This window comes from Miniopterus schreibersii (genome assembly GCF_964146895.1).
Source record: "Miniopterus schreibersii genome assembly, chromosome: 7".
Classification (NCBI taxonomy): Eukaryota; Metazoa; Chordata; class Mammalia; order Chiroptera; family Miniopteridae; genus Miniopterus; species Miniopterus schreibersii.
Window position 1 is genome coordinate 5378067 of NC_138108.1, and position 13477 is coordinate 5391543.

General features: G+C 35.9%; 1 protein-coding gene across 24 annotated transcripts in view; it reads left to right on the plus strand.

The window, feature by feature from the left end:
• TRIP12 (thyroid hormone receptor interactor 12) overlaps positions 1-13477 on the plus strand; it is a 122191-nt gene that overhangs the window by 44430 nt on the left and 64284 nt on the right. For 12 of the 24 annotated variants that reach the window (XM_081142983.1, XM_081142965.1, XM_081142985.1 and 9 more), the window contains 2 exons: positions 1515-1637; positions 2436-3235. In XM_081142983.1, the coding sequence (XP_080999109.1) occupies positions 1515-1637; positions 2436-3235 (923 nt within the window). The remainder of the gene's footprint in view (positions 1-1514; positions 1638-2435; positions 3236-13477) is intronic. The other 12 variants (XM_081142971.1, XM_081142973.1, XM_081142975.1 and 9 more) reach the window with 3 other exon arrangements.

A 13477-nucleotide genomic window follows, 5' to 3' on the forward strand; every position in this document is an offset into this window, starting at 1 on the left:
GGAATAATATCTAGGAAAAATAAAAACTAAATCACTGTCTACCAAAATCTTACAAGGTTCAGTTTGGCTATCCCCAGAGAAAATATATACCTTGACAAAATATATATTCATTAGTAAAGTGAAGACTAAGACACATGAAAGCCTAACAGAGTTTTTTAGTAGTTGATCTATTACTATTCTGTCATAGATTAGAACTTTAAAAATTAAAATGATATTATGGATTCAAGAAATATTTCCTTTCATTGAGAAGCTAATCATTGAGAAGCTAATTTCATATCTTCTTTCAAGAATCCATTATTGAATTCTTCTGGGAAAATGGAATTAAAAATAATGATACTAATACAAGAAACAGATCTAAATCTTGAAGAGATGGTATAACTTGTATGTTATGTTAAGAACTGTATGGCATCCTTACAGATTCAATTAGAATTTTTGTGTGAGATTTTCAGCGACTTATTTCTAAGCTTTTTTCAGATTTTGTTTAGAATGAAAGCCTTTAAAAAAATTTTTAAACAGAGTAAACATCTTTGGTATTAATGAAACTGTTATTAGAATATGTTCTCTGTGATATTTACATGATTTATGTGGATGTTGACTATGATTTACATAAGTTGCATCTGTTACAATAATATATCACCTCTATAACACTAGCTTTTCTGGTTATATCTTAATGCATGCCTCCTTTGTTTATGTAAATCTCATGTAACTATTGCCAGGGGTTAAAAGAAAATAACAATATAAAAATAAATTCTGTTTCTCATACAATGGTAAACCTACTTTGTCTCACCCTGTTGTATAACCCAATCATGTATCAATGATAAGAATCTTTTTAATGTGTTTGGAATACTTTGTTGTAAATTCTTTATCTCTTGGATTTGGTTTTGGGTGTACTTTCTATTAATTAGTGCTTTAAATTCTTAGTAAATAGCACTCTGTTGATTTCATGTAAGTTTATTTACTCTTTAGTTGCTTCTAATGATTTTCTGTGTAAAATCAGGTTGAGAATTGATTTCATCTGCTTCTACATTTACTGCGCTAACCTGAATTATAATTGGGCATCAGTAACATTGTAGGATCACAGATTGCCATTTCTATAAACCTTTTAAGCTATTATAGTACATTGTATTAAAAGTAGTGTCTATTAAAAGTAGTGTTTCGATCTAAAATCCAGATTTGCTTTTTGTAAAAATTGAGCATATTTGAATGTCTACAGTAAAATTGCTGAAAATTGTATTATTGCTTAAGTTACTATAATATTGCTATGGAATTATTACAACTGGTAATGAAAAAAATCTTAACTTCTTATTCAGGGAGTTGGTTCTAAGAGGCAGTTTCTTTTGCCAGATAATTTGATAGAACAATAATTTAATAATAGAAATACTTGGGTAAAGGGTAGGGTCAATAATGAAGAATTGGGAGGATTTTTTTTTAGAAAATGAAAAGTGTTTGACTTTCAGCATTGTATTTGCATCTCATTTTCCTGATAGATTTCTGTTTTGATTTTCTGCTGACAGGTCACATTTAGGGCAGGCAAAACATAAGGGATATAGCCCTCCTGAGAGTAGAAAATCTAATTCTAAGGCACCCAAAGTGCAATCTAATACTACTGAACTGTCAAGGGGACACCTTTCTAAAAGGTAAATCTTCACATGGCTTATACATTTTCAAAGCAGAATTATTTGCATATGAATCATTGCATCATATTAAAACTTGCCAGGTTATCCCAAAATGTTATGATATATGTTTTCATTATTCTCTGAGTGTAACTTTTGCATTAATAGTTAGTCCGTCAACTTTGTATTGATGTCACTGTAATGTGCCCTAGACAATGTATTTTCTTTTGCTTAGAGAGCTATGAGGTTCCCCTTTTTTTTAATAAGCCATTACAGGCTTCTGAGATGCCATTTTTCCATTTTCCTTTGTTTTTTATTTTCAGAGCCATAGGTCAATGTTTTCTTAAATCTAATTGGTAAAGGAGTCTTTGGAATGGAATGTAACTATAAAGATTTAATGATACTACAATACAACAATTTCTAACCTTCATTTTGAAAGTGCTTGTTTATTTTAAGCTTGAATAAAGAAGTTGTGTTTGTAAATAGAGCATCAATATTCTAGTTTCAACTGATTCTGAAAAAGCATTCTTTTTCTTGTAATCTGAGCTTGTTCTGTGATGAGGAGTGTTAGTGTCAGTAAGCTTTGAGCTAAAGAATTAACCCAATCTTTTAATACTTTTTACCATCCAAAGTCATACTCACTTTTTCCCCCAATTTTGAACCATTTGAAAAGCTATGTTTATTATTGGACTTACCAGAAAAACTTTGATACTTTTTTTAAAGCACTTGTTTCCACAGATTTGAGAAGTCATTAAAATATTTATTATGATAGATTTAATGATGGCAGGCTGATATTAACTCTCTTCTTATCTAACCTCTTAGAAGCTGCAGTTCATCATCTGCTGTCATAGTTCCACAGCCAGAGGATCCAGACAGAGCCAATACTTCAGAAAGGCAAAAAACGGGGCAGGTGCCTAAGAAAGACAATTCTCGAGGAGTGAAACGCAGTGCTAGTCCAGACTACAACAGGACCAATTCTCCTAGCTCTGCAAAAAAACCAAAAGCACTTCAGCACACTGAATCTCCCTCAGAAACAAATAAGCCACATAGTAAGTCAAAGAAGAGACACTTAGACCAGGAGCAACAACTGAAATCTGCACAGTCGCCATCAACAAGCAAGGCTCACACCAGAAAGAGTGGGGCCTCTGGTAGCTCACGGAGTCAGAAGAGAAAGAGGACAGAGAGCTCCTGTGTAAAGGGTGGTTCTGTGTCGGAGTCACCTGGTGCCGAGGAGATACCTGCAAAACCTACCAAGCTGGCTTCAAAATCAGCCGCCTCAGCCAAAGCGGGGTGCAGCGCCATCACTGATTCTTCTTCTGCTGCCTCTACTTCCTCCTCCTCTTCTGCTGTGGCCTCGGCCTCCACTGTACCACCGGGTGCCAGGGTGAAACAAGGAAAGGACCAGAACAAGGCCAGGCGTTCCCGTTCAGCATCCAGTCCCAGTCCCAGAAGAAGTAGCAGGGAAAAGGAACAGAGTAAAACTGGTGGCTCTTCAAAATTTGATTGGGCTGCTCGTTTCAGCCCTAAAGTTAGCCTTCCTAAAACAAAACTGTCTCTTCCAGGGTCTTCTAAGTCAGAGACATCAAAACCTGGACCTTCTGGATTACAGGCCAAATTGGCAAGTAAGTTTACGGAAAGAGCCTCTTTTTTTTAATTAAAGTTTCTCTCGGTTTGTCAAAGTGATCATGCTTTCAAGGTAGTCAGGTGTTGTTTTTCAGTCTGAGCCAGTCTTAGATTTATTACTATACCTGTATCTACACAACAGTACATAATAATGGAGATCACATTTAGTTTTATGGAGACAAATATGAATGGTGGCTTATTAATAAACCGTAATGTTTTAGTGTCTGTATATTTATCTTTACAATGTCTGCTACTTATTTTTTAATATCAGGTGGGGCATCAAGTTAGATTTTCTTCTAAAACCAGATACAAAATTATTCTAGTTATGAGTTGCTCTTGACCAGGCGTGGAGATCAAATGTGATTTTGTTTTGTTTTGTTTTCTGGTATTATACGTTCCTGATGTACAGAAATACTGAGTTACTAAGTTATTAGAAAAATGTACCCTAGTTTAATTAAACCTCATTCTTATGTAATAGTTTATGGCCTTTACGGAGTTTAGTCTAAAGGTGAATACTTATATTTCATGCCCTGACTCTGGATCCTAGGTAAATCGGAAAGAATATTGCCCTCTTGAAGCTTATAGTGGGGTAGAAAGAACTAATGTTTGAGACTAATATATTCAAGTAAATATCAAACTAGATGGGAGAAAGGGATCTTGAGGTACAGTCTTCCTCTTCCCCCCCCCAAAAGTCTTCAGGAAGCCATATGTTCATTTCATTAGAACTCTTGAACCTTTTCAATTATGCAATTACTGTAATGCTAAAGTTTTTTGTTTGTTTGTTTCTTTTTTCTATTTGAGAAATCTGAAAAACACACATAGAGAATAATATAGCTCTTACCTAGTTACTTTTAGCATTGAATTTTTGTAATACTTAACCAGAAGCTTGATTTTTGAGCTATATTTGTCCTTTTGCACCCTCATAGAAAATTTCAGATCCACATTTTGATAGGCCTAGAACCTTTTCTTGGTTATTAGATTTTATGTAGTATCTACTAGTACTCTTTTCAAAGTTTAGCTAGCATTGAATCAGCCTAACCTAATAGTGAATTGGAGCTAAATGCTAGCTAGCTCTGTTTAATTTGACCCTGCAATTTATAACTACTTTCAGTTGATTCATTATTAACTAAACTTTGACAAGAACAGTAGTAGACACTAAATAAAATCTTTTGTTTAACCTGTATCATAGGGCTCTTGTGAAGGTAACATCTTTTACTCTTAGATTGTAGAGTTTTGTTTTATTTCATATTTTAAATATGTAGTGCATCTGTATAAAACCATTTTAATTTGAAGGTATGGGATTGGATTAAGATCAAGATTGGTGTCTTGAAGTCAAAAAGAAGTAAGAGGCTGGGTTCAAAAGGGACAGCCAACTATCAGGCCTGCCAAGGTTTTGACAATTGTAGTTATCCGTCTTCTCTTTTATACCTCTTCCCCTCTCTGCTTTTAAGTAGAAGAAGCATGTGTGCGCCTGTGTTTTGTGTGTGTGTGTGTGTATGTCTGTGTATGTTCCTGTCCTCATTGTGGTATCGTTGTTATCTCCACAGCCAGTGGGCCAGGTTGAGTTTGCAGCACGTTTCATGGGATTCACTCCTCACCTTTCTGCCCTCCAGTCTGCCTCACTTGAAGAGCTCATCTTTTTCAACTCTTATTTCTAGGAGGGTCCAGGCCTGGCTGAGAGCAGATTGTTGTTGAGTGTCATGTGCTCAGTTCTTCTCTGTGACCAGCTTTTGTTTTTTAGAGAGAACTCCCTTAACATGATTTTTAAAGGAAGCTCAACCCTGCCAGTGGCTGATCAGTGGCATTTCCTTGGTTGTGAAATTGCTCTTAGTTAGGAAGCACCGACTTTTGACACTGCCCCTGCACCATAATAAAACCAGTCTAGATAGTCTACAAAACAAACTCTACACTTGGTCACCAGCTGACTTGGTAGTTTAAAAATCTGCACATGTTCTGTGGTCACAAATAAAGCTTTTACATTTTCACTGCCACTGTCCTAGTTCTGAGCTCTAATTATAGCCTAAGCTGTTGAAACAAGAGAAGGGAACCAATATTTGTTTAGCATCTAATAAGTGCCATGTATTTTACATAGGCAGTCATGATTAATTTTAAAAAATAGTGCTTGGTGATAGTTATTAAGAAAATTTATTCCAAGGAGGTGAAATAAGTTGCCCGAGTTACATCTTATAAGTGGCAGAGTTAGGATTTGAAGGTGGGGGAACGTGTGACTTTGAAGCTGTTGCTCTCTTTCCTCTGCCACTTATTTTTCACCCATGTTCGTTCTCCTTGTTTTACTGGTGCAACATCTTTGGATCATTAAGGGATGTTAAGATCCTGGAGGAGACAAGATTTTACCTGATTCTTTACTGGTCTTGATTAATCTTTAGGGATGAATACTGTGTGAACCAGGGATTCATATCATCCTATTCACTCCCTATTTGCTTCTTTGCAAATAAGTGAAAAACATTTTTAAATAAAATAATAGGAAGTATTTAATGTGCTTACAAGTGCCTGACAAGTTGTAAATGCTTTACATGAATCCTCTCCTTTACTTCTCATCTGCCCTGTGTGGCAGGTACTATTATTCCTATCTTATGGGTAAGGAAACTCGGGGTCATTGGTCAGGTTACCTAGCCAGAGCCACAGAACTAAGAAGTGATGGAGCCAAGAGTTAAGCCCAGGCCATCTGAATAGGACTCAGAGGATTGAGTAGACTGAGTGAGCTAAATCTAGGAAGGTTTCCTGAAGTCACGTAGGCAGAGTGAATTTTAGACATGATTAAATGTGGCACAGCAGGAAAGAGTTAATGTAAGAAACAGTACTGCAAGAGAATTGGTAGTACTTGGTAATTTTATGTAAGAATATAGGGGCAAAGTACAGTATCTTAGGGGAATCTCTGGGTTTCAAGTAATGGTATTTTGGAGAGAGTGCTCTTAATATAGAGCTGAAAAACCTGGATTTAAACCCTAGTTCTGCCATTTCATCACCTGGTGAATATGGGAAAGTTTGTAGCCTTGTCATTGTAAATTGGGCACAATAGCTATCTGAGGAATAAATAAATATGTGAGCAGACTTAGCAGAGTGCTTAGTACATAAGTCAATCACTAGATACAGGGTGCACAGCTAAATTTGAGTATTTTAAAAGAGAAAATATATTCAGAGTAGCATTTTGAGAATGAAGGATCGATAAATACTAGCCATTTGTCAGTTTAAAATGTCTCTAACCTTAGATTTGGATGACCCTGGTTTTGAAGTTCTGTTATTTCCTTATAGTTTTGTGAGGTTGGGCAAATCATTGGCAACCTAATCTCTAATCTTATTTTGCAAAATGGTAATATTCATTCTTGTGAAGCATAAATAAGACAATGTATGTGAAAACAGTTTTGTAAAATTAAAGCACCATATAAATATATAATGATGCATTGAGAGTTGTTGCTATATATTTGAAGGGCTTTTCTATGCATCAGGATTTTTTTTCTTAAAACATTAATCCAGGAGATAGAATTAGATTCAATGGGTAGAAGTTGAGAAACAGATTTCTGATTACTATATCTCAGGGAAACAAAATCTCTAAATTATCTAAAAAGTGGAGTGGGCCTACATTTTGTGAAATTGAAAGCATTCCAGATTGGGTAGATCATTTTCTTCAACTTTTAAGGATCCGTGAACCTGTTAATTAGATTGTGACGTTTCCCCTGGTAAAGGCTCATTCTAAGATACGATTGGTCAGTAAAGCTTCATAGTACAGCAGATTTTTTCCAAATTGTAGGAATAATAGTATTCACATGATGCTTTGTGAAACCCACTTCCTCATGGTCAAATATCGTTCAAGGCTATTCAGGTTAGAAGTCTTACAGTAACTTCTGCTTAACCCAGTGTTTTATAAATTTATTAGAAACACCTGTATTACCTTGGGAACTAGCAGTGGTCCTTGGGACACACTTTTTGTTAGGACACTTAAGTAGGAAGACCTTTCCTGCTGTGCTGTTTCAGGCAGCCTTTATAGGCTGATGAACACTTCCCGAGGGAGGAACTAGGGCTGCCAGGAGAGCTAGTGAAAGAGCTACATTTGTGATGGGCTCCCTGAAGCCTGTGGCTTGCCAGCTGCAGCCTATCAAAATAACTCTGGGACAAAGGTCGTCTTGTATCAATTGGTAGAAGTCTTAAGGTAATACACCAGAAAGGATAATGTTAATGTGACAGCTTTTAATGTGCATTAGGAAATTATTCTTGCTATGTGTTGTTTATCAGTCATTCTTAAAAACTTACATAAATGTAAGTTTTTAGCATAAATGTAAAACCAGTGGGGCAATGTAATGATACAAATGATATTTAGAAATATTTTTATAATGTTTCTCTTTTTTCATATTATTCTTTTTTGTTTCTTTTTAATAACTTTTTAAATATACTTTGCTAATCTTAATCTACCTTTTTAAATTAAGCTAATTTTGAATTAATTTGACTTTCAAAGTGTATATGTCTGAATAGTAAGTAGGTAATGGATGGCATAGAAATATAGGAAACAGTTTGTGATTAAATTTGGGTAATTATTTTTTTTACAGAAAAATTTAAAGGTGTTATATTTCCAGTTTGATGTGTCTATTTGTAGATCTAGTTTGCTCTCCATTATTGACAGTGGATATCATGTGCACATTATTAATAACATAGTTAGCAGCAGTTACCAGCTTATTTGCAGCTTGAGTTTCAAACTCGTCTGGTGACCTGGAGTCAGGCTGTGGCCATTATTAGAACTAGACAAGAACCAGGCAGATGCTGATTCTGGGAAGGTAATTCTGCTTGGATTAGGACTCTTTCCGTCAGCCTGAGACATGGTGCTTTGTGCCTTTAGCATAGAGGGGGTAAATGAGAATGAGTTGAGCAAGAGAAAAGAATTTAAAAGTTAAACTCTTGGTTTCACCTAATTGTGTCTTGTAGGGTCATCCCAACTGAGTTTACAAACTTGAATTATCTTTTAGTCTTTTGAGGTGTTGGGTAAGAAGCTTAAAGGGGAGAAGGTTGAGTATTAAAAGTTTTCTGTATTATAAGGGAGCTGTTAAAGTTATTTAGACTTAAAACCTTAATAGTTCTAATATGCAACTGCGTTGAAAAATTACCAACAATGATTTCTAAAATATTTAAATTTTAGAAAATTGGTTGCCAGATTAAAAAAAAAGGTTAATATGTATTTTTGTATGCCAGGTTAGAATAAGATTTGTTATTAAAAAACAGCAGTCTTCTGCTACCTTGCCTTTCCCCTATAGCTAATTATTTTGGTACTTATTTTATTGTCATTAAATTATGTGCTCAGATGTCTACTTGTTGATATTTTTCCAGTGTGAACACTCTTGCATGTCTTTCATGGAAGATTTACACCACCTCTTCACTCACCAAACACATACTATACATACTTCTCGTTTTTCCAGTTATGATTGGTGCTCAATGTTCGCATGGATACATAAATGCTATTTAGAGCCATGTAGCAACTTTTCCTTTCTTACACATTTTTGTTTTTCCTGAATTTAATAATTTTGTTTATTATTTCCTTTTTATGAACCCAGTACTCAGCTTCAAACTCTGCTACTAATTGTCTAAATCTTTTCTCAAGCTGCCTACATGCATGTGTTTCAGTTTCCTGAAGAAAAGCAGCCTTTAGATGGCTGCTTTTTTATGCCTGGTTACACTGATTTTTAGCCTCAGGATTTTCTTCAGTCTTCCCTGTTTCCAGAGTCCACATCATCTTTCTGGGTTTACTGTTCTGTTTGGTGGAACATATCTTCCACTTGCTTTTTAAAAAGAAGTGCTGTGAGAATGTAAATAGCTTTTTAATTTTTCCAGATTTTGAATGTCTGAAAATAACCTTGATACTTGCTTGACCAGGTGAATATGGAATTCTGGGTTGGAAATAATTTTCCTTCAGAACTTTGAAGAATTACATTATTATCTTTTAGCTTTCCATAACTATAGACATTCTGATTCCTGATCTGTTGTATATGTAACTCTGTTTTCCTGGAAGCTTGCAGATCTTTACCTCCGTTGTTTAGAAATGTCATGATACTGTCATAGCTGTGGGCTTGTTTTCATTCCTTGTTGGGGTGACTGGTAGTCCCATTTTCCCTGGGGTTCTGGGACATTCTCCGAGACTCAGGACTTTCAGCCTTAAAACTACAATAATCCTAGGCAGACCAGGATGATTGGCCACCTAACTGTTTCTTTTTTTCTCTCTTTGGATCTATTATTTTTGTATTTATTTGTTAATTCTCACCTGAGGATATTTTTTCATTGATTTTTAGAAAGAGAAGAACGTAGGGAGGGAGAGGGGAGAGAGAAACACTGATGTGAGGGAGACACATCGATTGGTTGCCTCCCGCACACTCCGTTACCTGGGCTGGGGATCAAACCTGCAGTCCAGGTATGTGCCCTTCACCGAGAATTGAACTGGTGACCCTATTGTGCACAGGCTGATGCTTTAACCACTGAGCAACACCAGCCAGGGCAGGATCTATTATTTTTGGTGACTGTCCTCTTTAGAAGGTTCCGATCTTAACTTGCTTTATTTTTTCTACTTTCTGATAGATTTCATCAACAACTTACTGCAGACTTTCTATTGATAAATCTTTCCATGTTTGCTATTTCATTTTCAGGAGGTTATTTTGTTCTCATTTTCTTTTTTATTATGGATGCATTTCTTCTTTGAGGACATTATGAGAGAATTTACCTTTCCTGCACAGTCCTCTTACATAGTTCTTTTGTGGGGTGGGTTAGTTAGGTTAGGTTTGGTTTGTTTTGGGCCAGAATTTTCCTCAGATTCTGGTAATTCCTGGTTGTTTGCTCATACTCAGTGTAGGGGAATCCAAAGTCTAATTTGTAAGCTCTGAGCATGTAGATAAGATTTGGATGGGCTATTCGTTTTGAAATTTCCTCTATCATTATTTTTAGATCTTTTTTTCTTTGGCTGCTAAAATTCCACAGGGAAGATACTTTCAGACTTCTGCCTGGAGGTGAAGGCCTAACCCGTAGAGTTCTGAGCTGTAGAAGAGACCTAGAAAAGAGGCCATATGTCACCCAATGTGTCTTTTCATATTCCCTCCATCCCCCCTCATTTGTGTCATGGTGCACCTGTTTGCAACTGTGCACTTTAATTGAAAATTTTTTATTTTGTATTTTCTAAGGAATAAAGGTATTATGTTTTGCTGCCTCACGAGAAGGACAGTTACACAGCTGTGCAAGTGGGGGTAGGGATTTGGGGATCTGACTGCTTCATAAACAGCCTATGAACCAATCTGCAGTGTTTTTTTTGTTTAGTTTTTTTAAAAAATATGTCTTTATTGATTTCCTAGAGAGGAAAGGAGAGGGAGGGAGAGAGAGAGAAAGAAATACCAGTGATGAGAGTCATTAATTGGCTGCCTCCTGCACACCCCCCACTGGGGATCGAGCCACAACCCGCGCATGTGCCCTGACCGGGAATTGAACCTCAGTTTCCTGGATTATAGGTCAGTGCTCAGCCACCAAGCCATGCTGGCCGGGCTAATCCTCAGTTTTAACTACGAAGTCTGTCCAGAGTACCTGGTACCATCAATTCCTGAACCTTTGTGGGATTCTGAGTGTCATTCTAATTGGTAGTTTATCTCCATTTTCCACAGTCAGTTTTTTGGACCATCCAGAGCATTCAGCACTGGCATTTCTGTTTTTCATCTTCTACAACTGTGATGTGATAATTGTCTCTCCCATGCTTCAGATTCTTTTACTGCTATTTTAGTGGAGTTCCATGGGAGGACAGAAGTGATCCTTGTGTTCAATTTTCTGTCTTGACTCAGGCAGGCACTTTTCTACTTATATGCACATACTTTTTCAAAATTAGGAGCTTATTCTGTGACAATATGTGTTGGTTTTTTGGGGTTTGTTATAAGTTTCATCCTCACTATGACAGAATGAAGTGTAGTAGTCATGTTTTAGATATGAGGAAACCAAAGTGCTTTATCTGCCTAAACTCTTATTAATAAACATTTTTCCTTTATAAAAACTAGAAGTTACATAATTTTAAATGGCTGTATATGGATGTACCTTAATTTAGCTTATTCCCAGCTAATGGGCATTTTATAGTCTTACAAATTTTTAAATTGACTATAGCTATCTAATTTACATCATTATTTCCTTGTTAGATCACTAATTATGTTCCTTTTAAATATTTTTGTAAATTGCTCCTAGAAATATATGAATTTACATTTCCACTAGCAGTGTAAAAATGCCAATTTATTCATTAGTTATGAACACATTAACTAACATTATATTCCTGCAGGGTTTTTTTTGTTTTTTTAAAAATATATCTTTATTGATTTCAGAGAGAGGAAAGGAGAGGGAGAGAGAGAGAGAGAAACATCAGTGATGAGAGAGAGTCATTGATCGGCCACCTCCTGCACACCCCCAACTGGGGATTGAGCCTGCAGCCCGGGCATGTGCCCTGACCGGGAACCGAACCCTGATCGCCTGGATCCTAGGTCAATGCTCAGCCGCCGAGCCACGCCAGGCTGGGCGCTACTGAGTGATTTTAAAGGAAACATCTATGAACCCTTTTTATATGATAGGTTACTTTCTATTTTGTGAATTTATTTTAGCACAGTAACCTGTAATAAAGATGTATAAACTTGAAATAGACACACAATAATACCAAGTTATACCAGATTCTTACTATTCTGTGCCGGCTGGACAATCAAGAACTAGTTACTGAGAATATACCCATCATTAATTAATTCTCTTTATTAGGTCCAATTTTTCCAGTAGTAAAATGGCATTATTAAGTGATTCTAAATTGAACTCATGTGTGCTAATAGTCATGTTATTTGGTGCTCTCTTCTTTCCTTTCATGAAGGAAAAAGGAGTGGGAATTGTTAAGCACCTCTAATCTAAGCAAGTCAGTTAATGTTTTTACATCTGAAAAATAAGAATTATCATAAGTTTATACCTGAAAATGCTTTTATGAAAAAACCATAGTCAGTCTAAAACTGTGAAGATAATATATTCTAGTATCATCAATTTGCTGAATAGCCAAAAAAAGGTTAAATTATTCACACTTTCTAGGAAGTATACTTGACTTACCAAACTGTTTTAGCTTTAACTTTCCTTTTTCCCAGAATTTATATAGTTCTTCCAAGAATTGACTTGATTTGTGTAAAAACCCTGGTGAGTTTCTAATTACCAGTCTTCACAACGTCTGAGATGTTCCCCTGTTCTAGTTTTTGGAGCAGGGTATGCAAAAGCTAGTTTTGTCTCCCATCCTGGGCTTGGGTAATGTTACAAATAGTGATACCTTTTTTCCACCAGAGAGGACTATATGTAGCAGCTCCTTTTCCATGGGATTGCCTTTCAGAAAACAATGTTTGGGGTTATATCTCCTAGTTTATCACACTAGATGGAGTTATGTCAGTTAGCCTAACAGTCATTTTACATTGTGGTATGATTATGGCATCAGTTATAAATATTTTTCTGTTGCACTCTGTTGTTTGGTTCTTCCCTCCCATTTCTCTGTAACTTAGTACAGTTTAAAGTTTAACACCAAGGATGGATAAAGAGTTTGTGCACATATGCAAAGAAATACTGTACCATACCATTCCCACTCCACAGTAAAAAGGAATGGAAGGAATGGTAATATGTAAAACAGCATGAATTTATCTCCAAAACACTGTATGATTCCATTTGTATGAAATTCTAGAATAGGCAACAGTAACAAAACATCAGATCAGTTATTGCCAGGGGCCTGATGTGTTGGGGAGATTAATTGCAAGGAGCACAAAAGAACTTTTTAGAGTGAGGGAAATGTTCTGTCTTGATTGTGGTGTTGGTTATATAGGTGAATACATTTGTCAACCTCATTGAACCCCATACATTTAAAATGAGTACCTTTTATCATATTGGAAATTATATTTGAAGTTAATTAAAAGAAAGTTAAACACCAAAGTCTAAAATAAAATAGTTCATGAGTAGTGAAGTATAAAAAGGTTTGGTCCAAAAGTATACAATCAACCTCAAATTAGCATTAGAGCAGGAGCCCACGATGCATTAAATTGAGTATTTTATTTTGAATGTCACTGAATAAATGTAAAATTTTGTGCTGGTGTCTATTACTGTATCTTGATATGTATAAAGACACTTTAGTATTACATGAACTAAGTTAGTGACAGTAATACAAGGGTTTTTAAGCTGCTTTGTAGCACTTTGTTTTTCAGTGTTTTAATGTAATACGCATT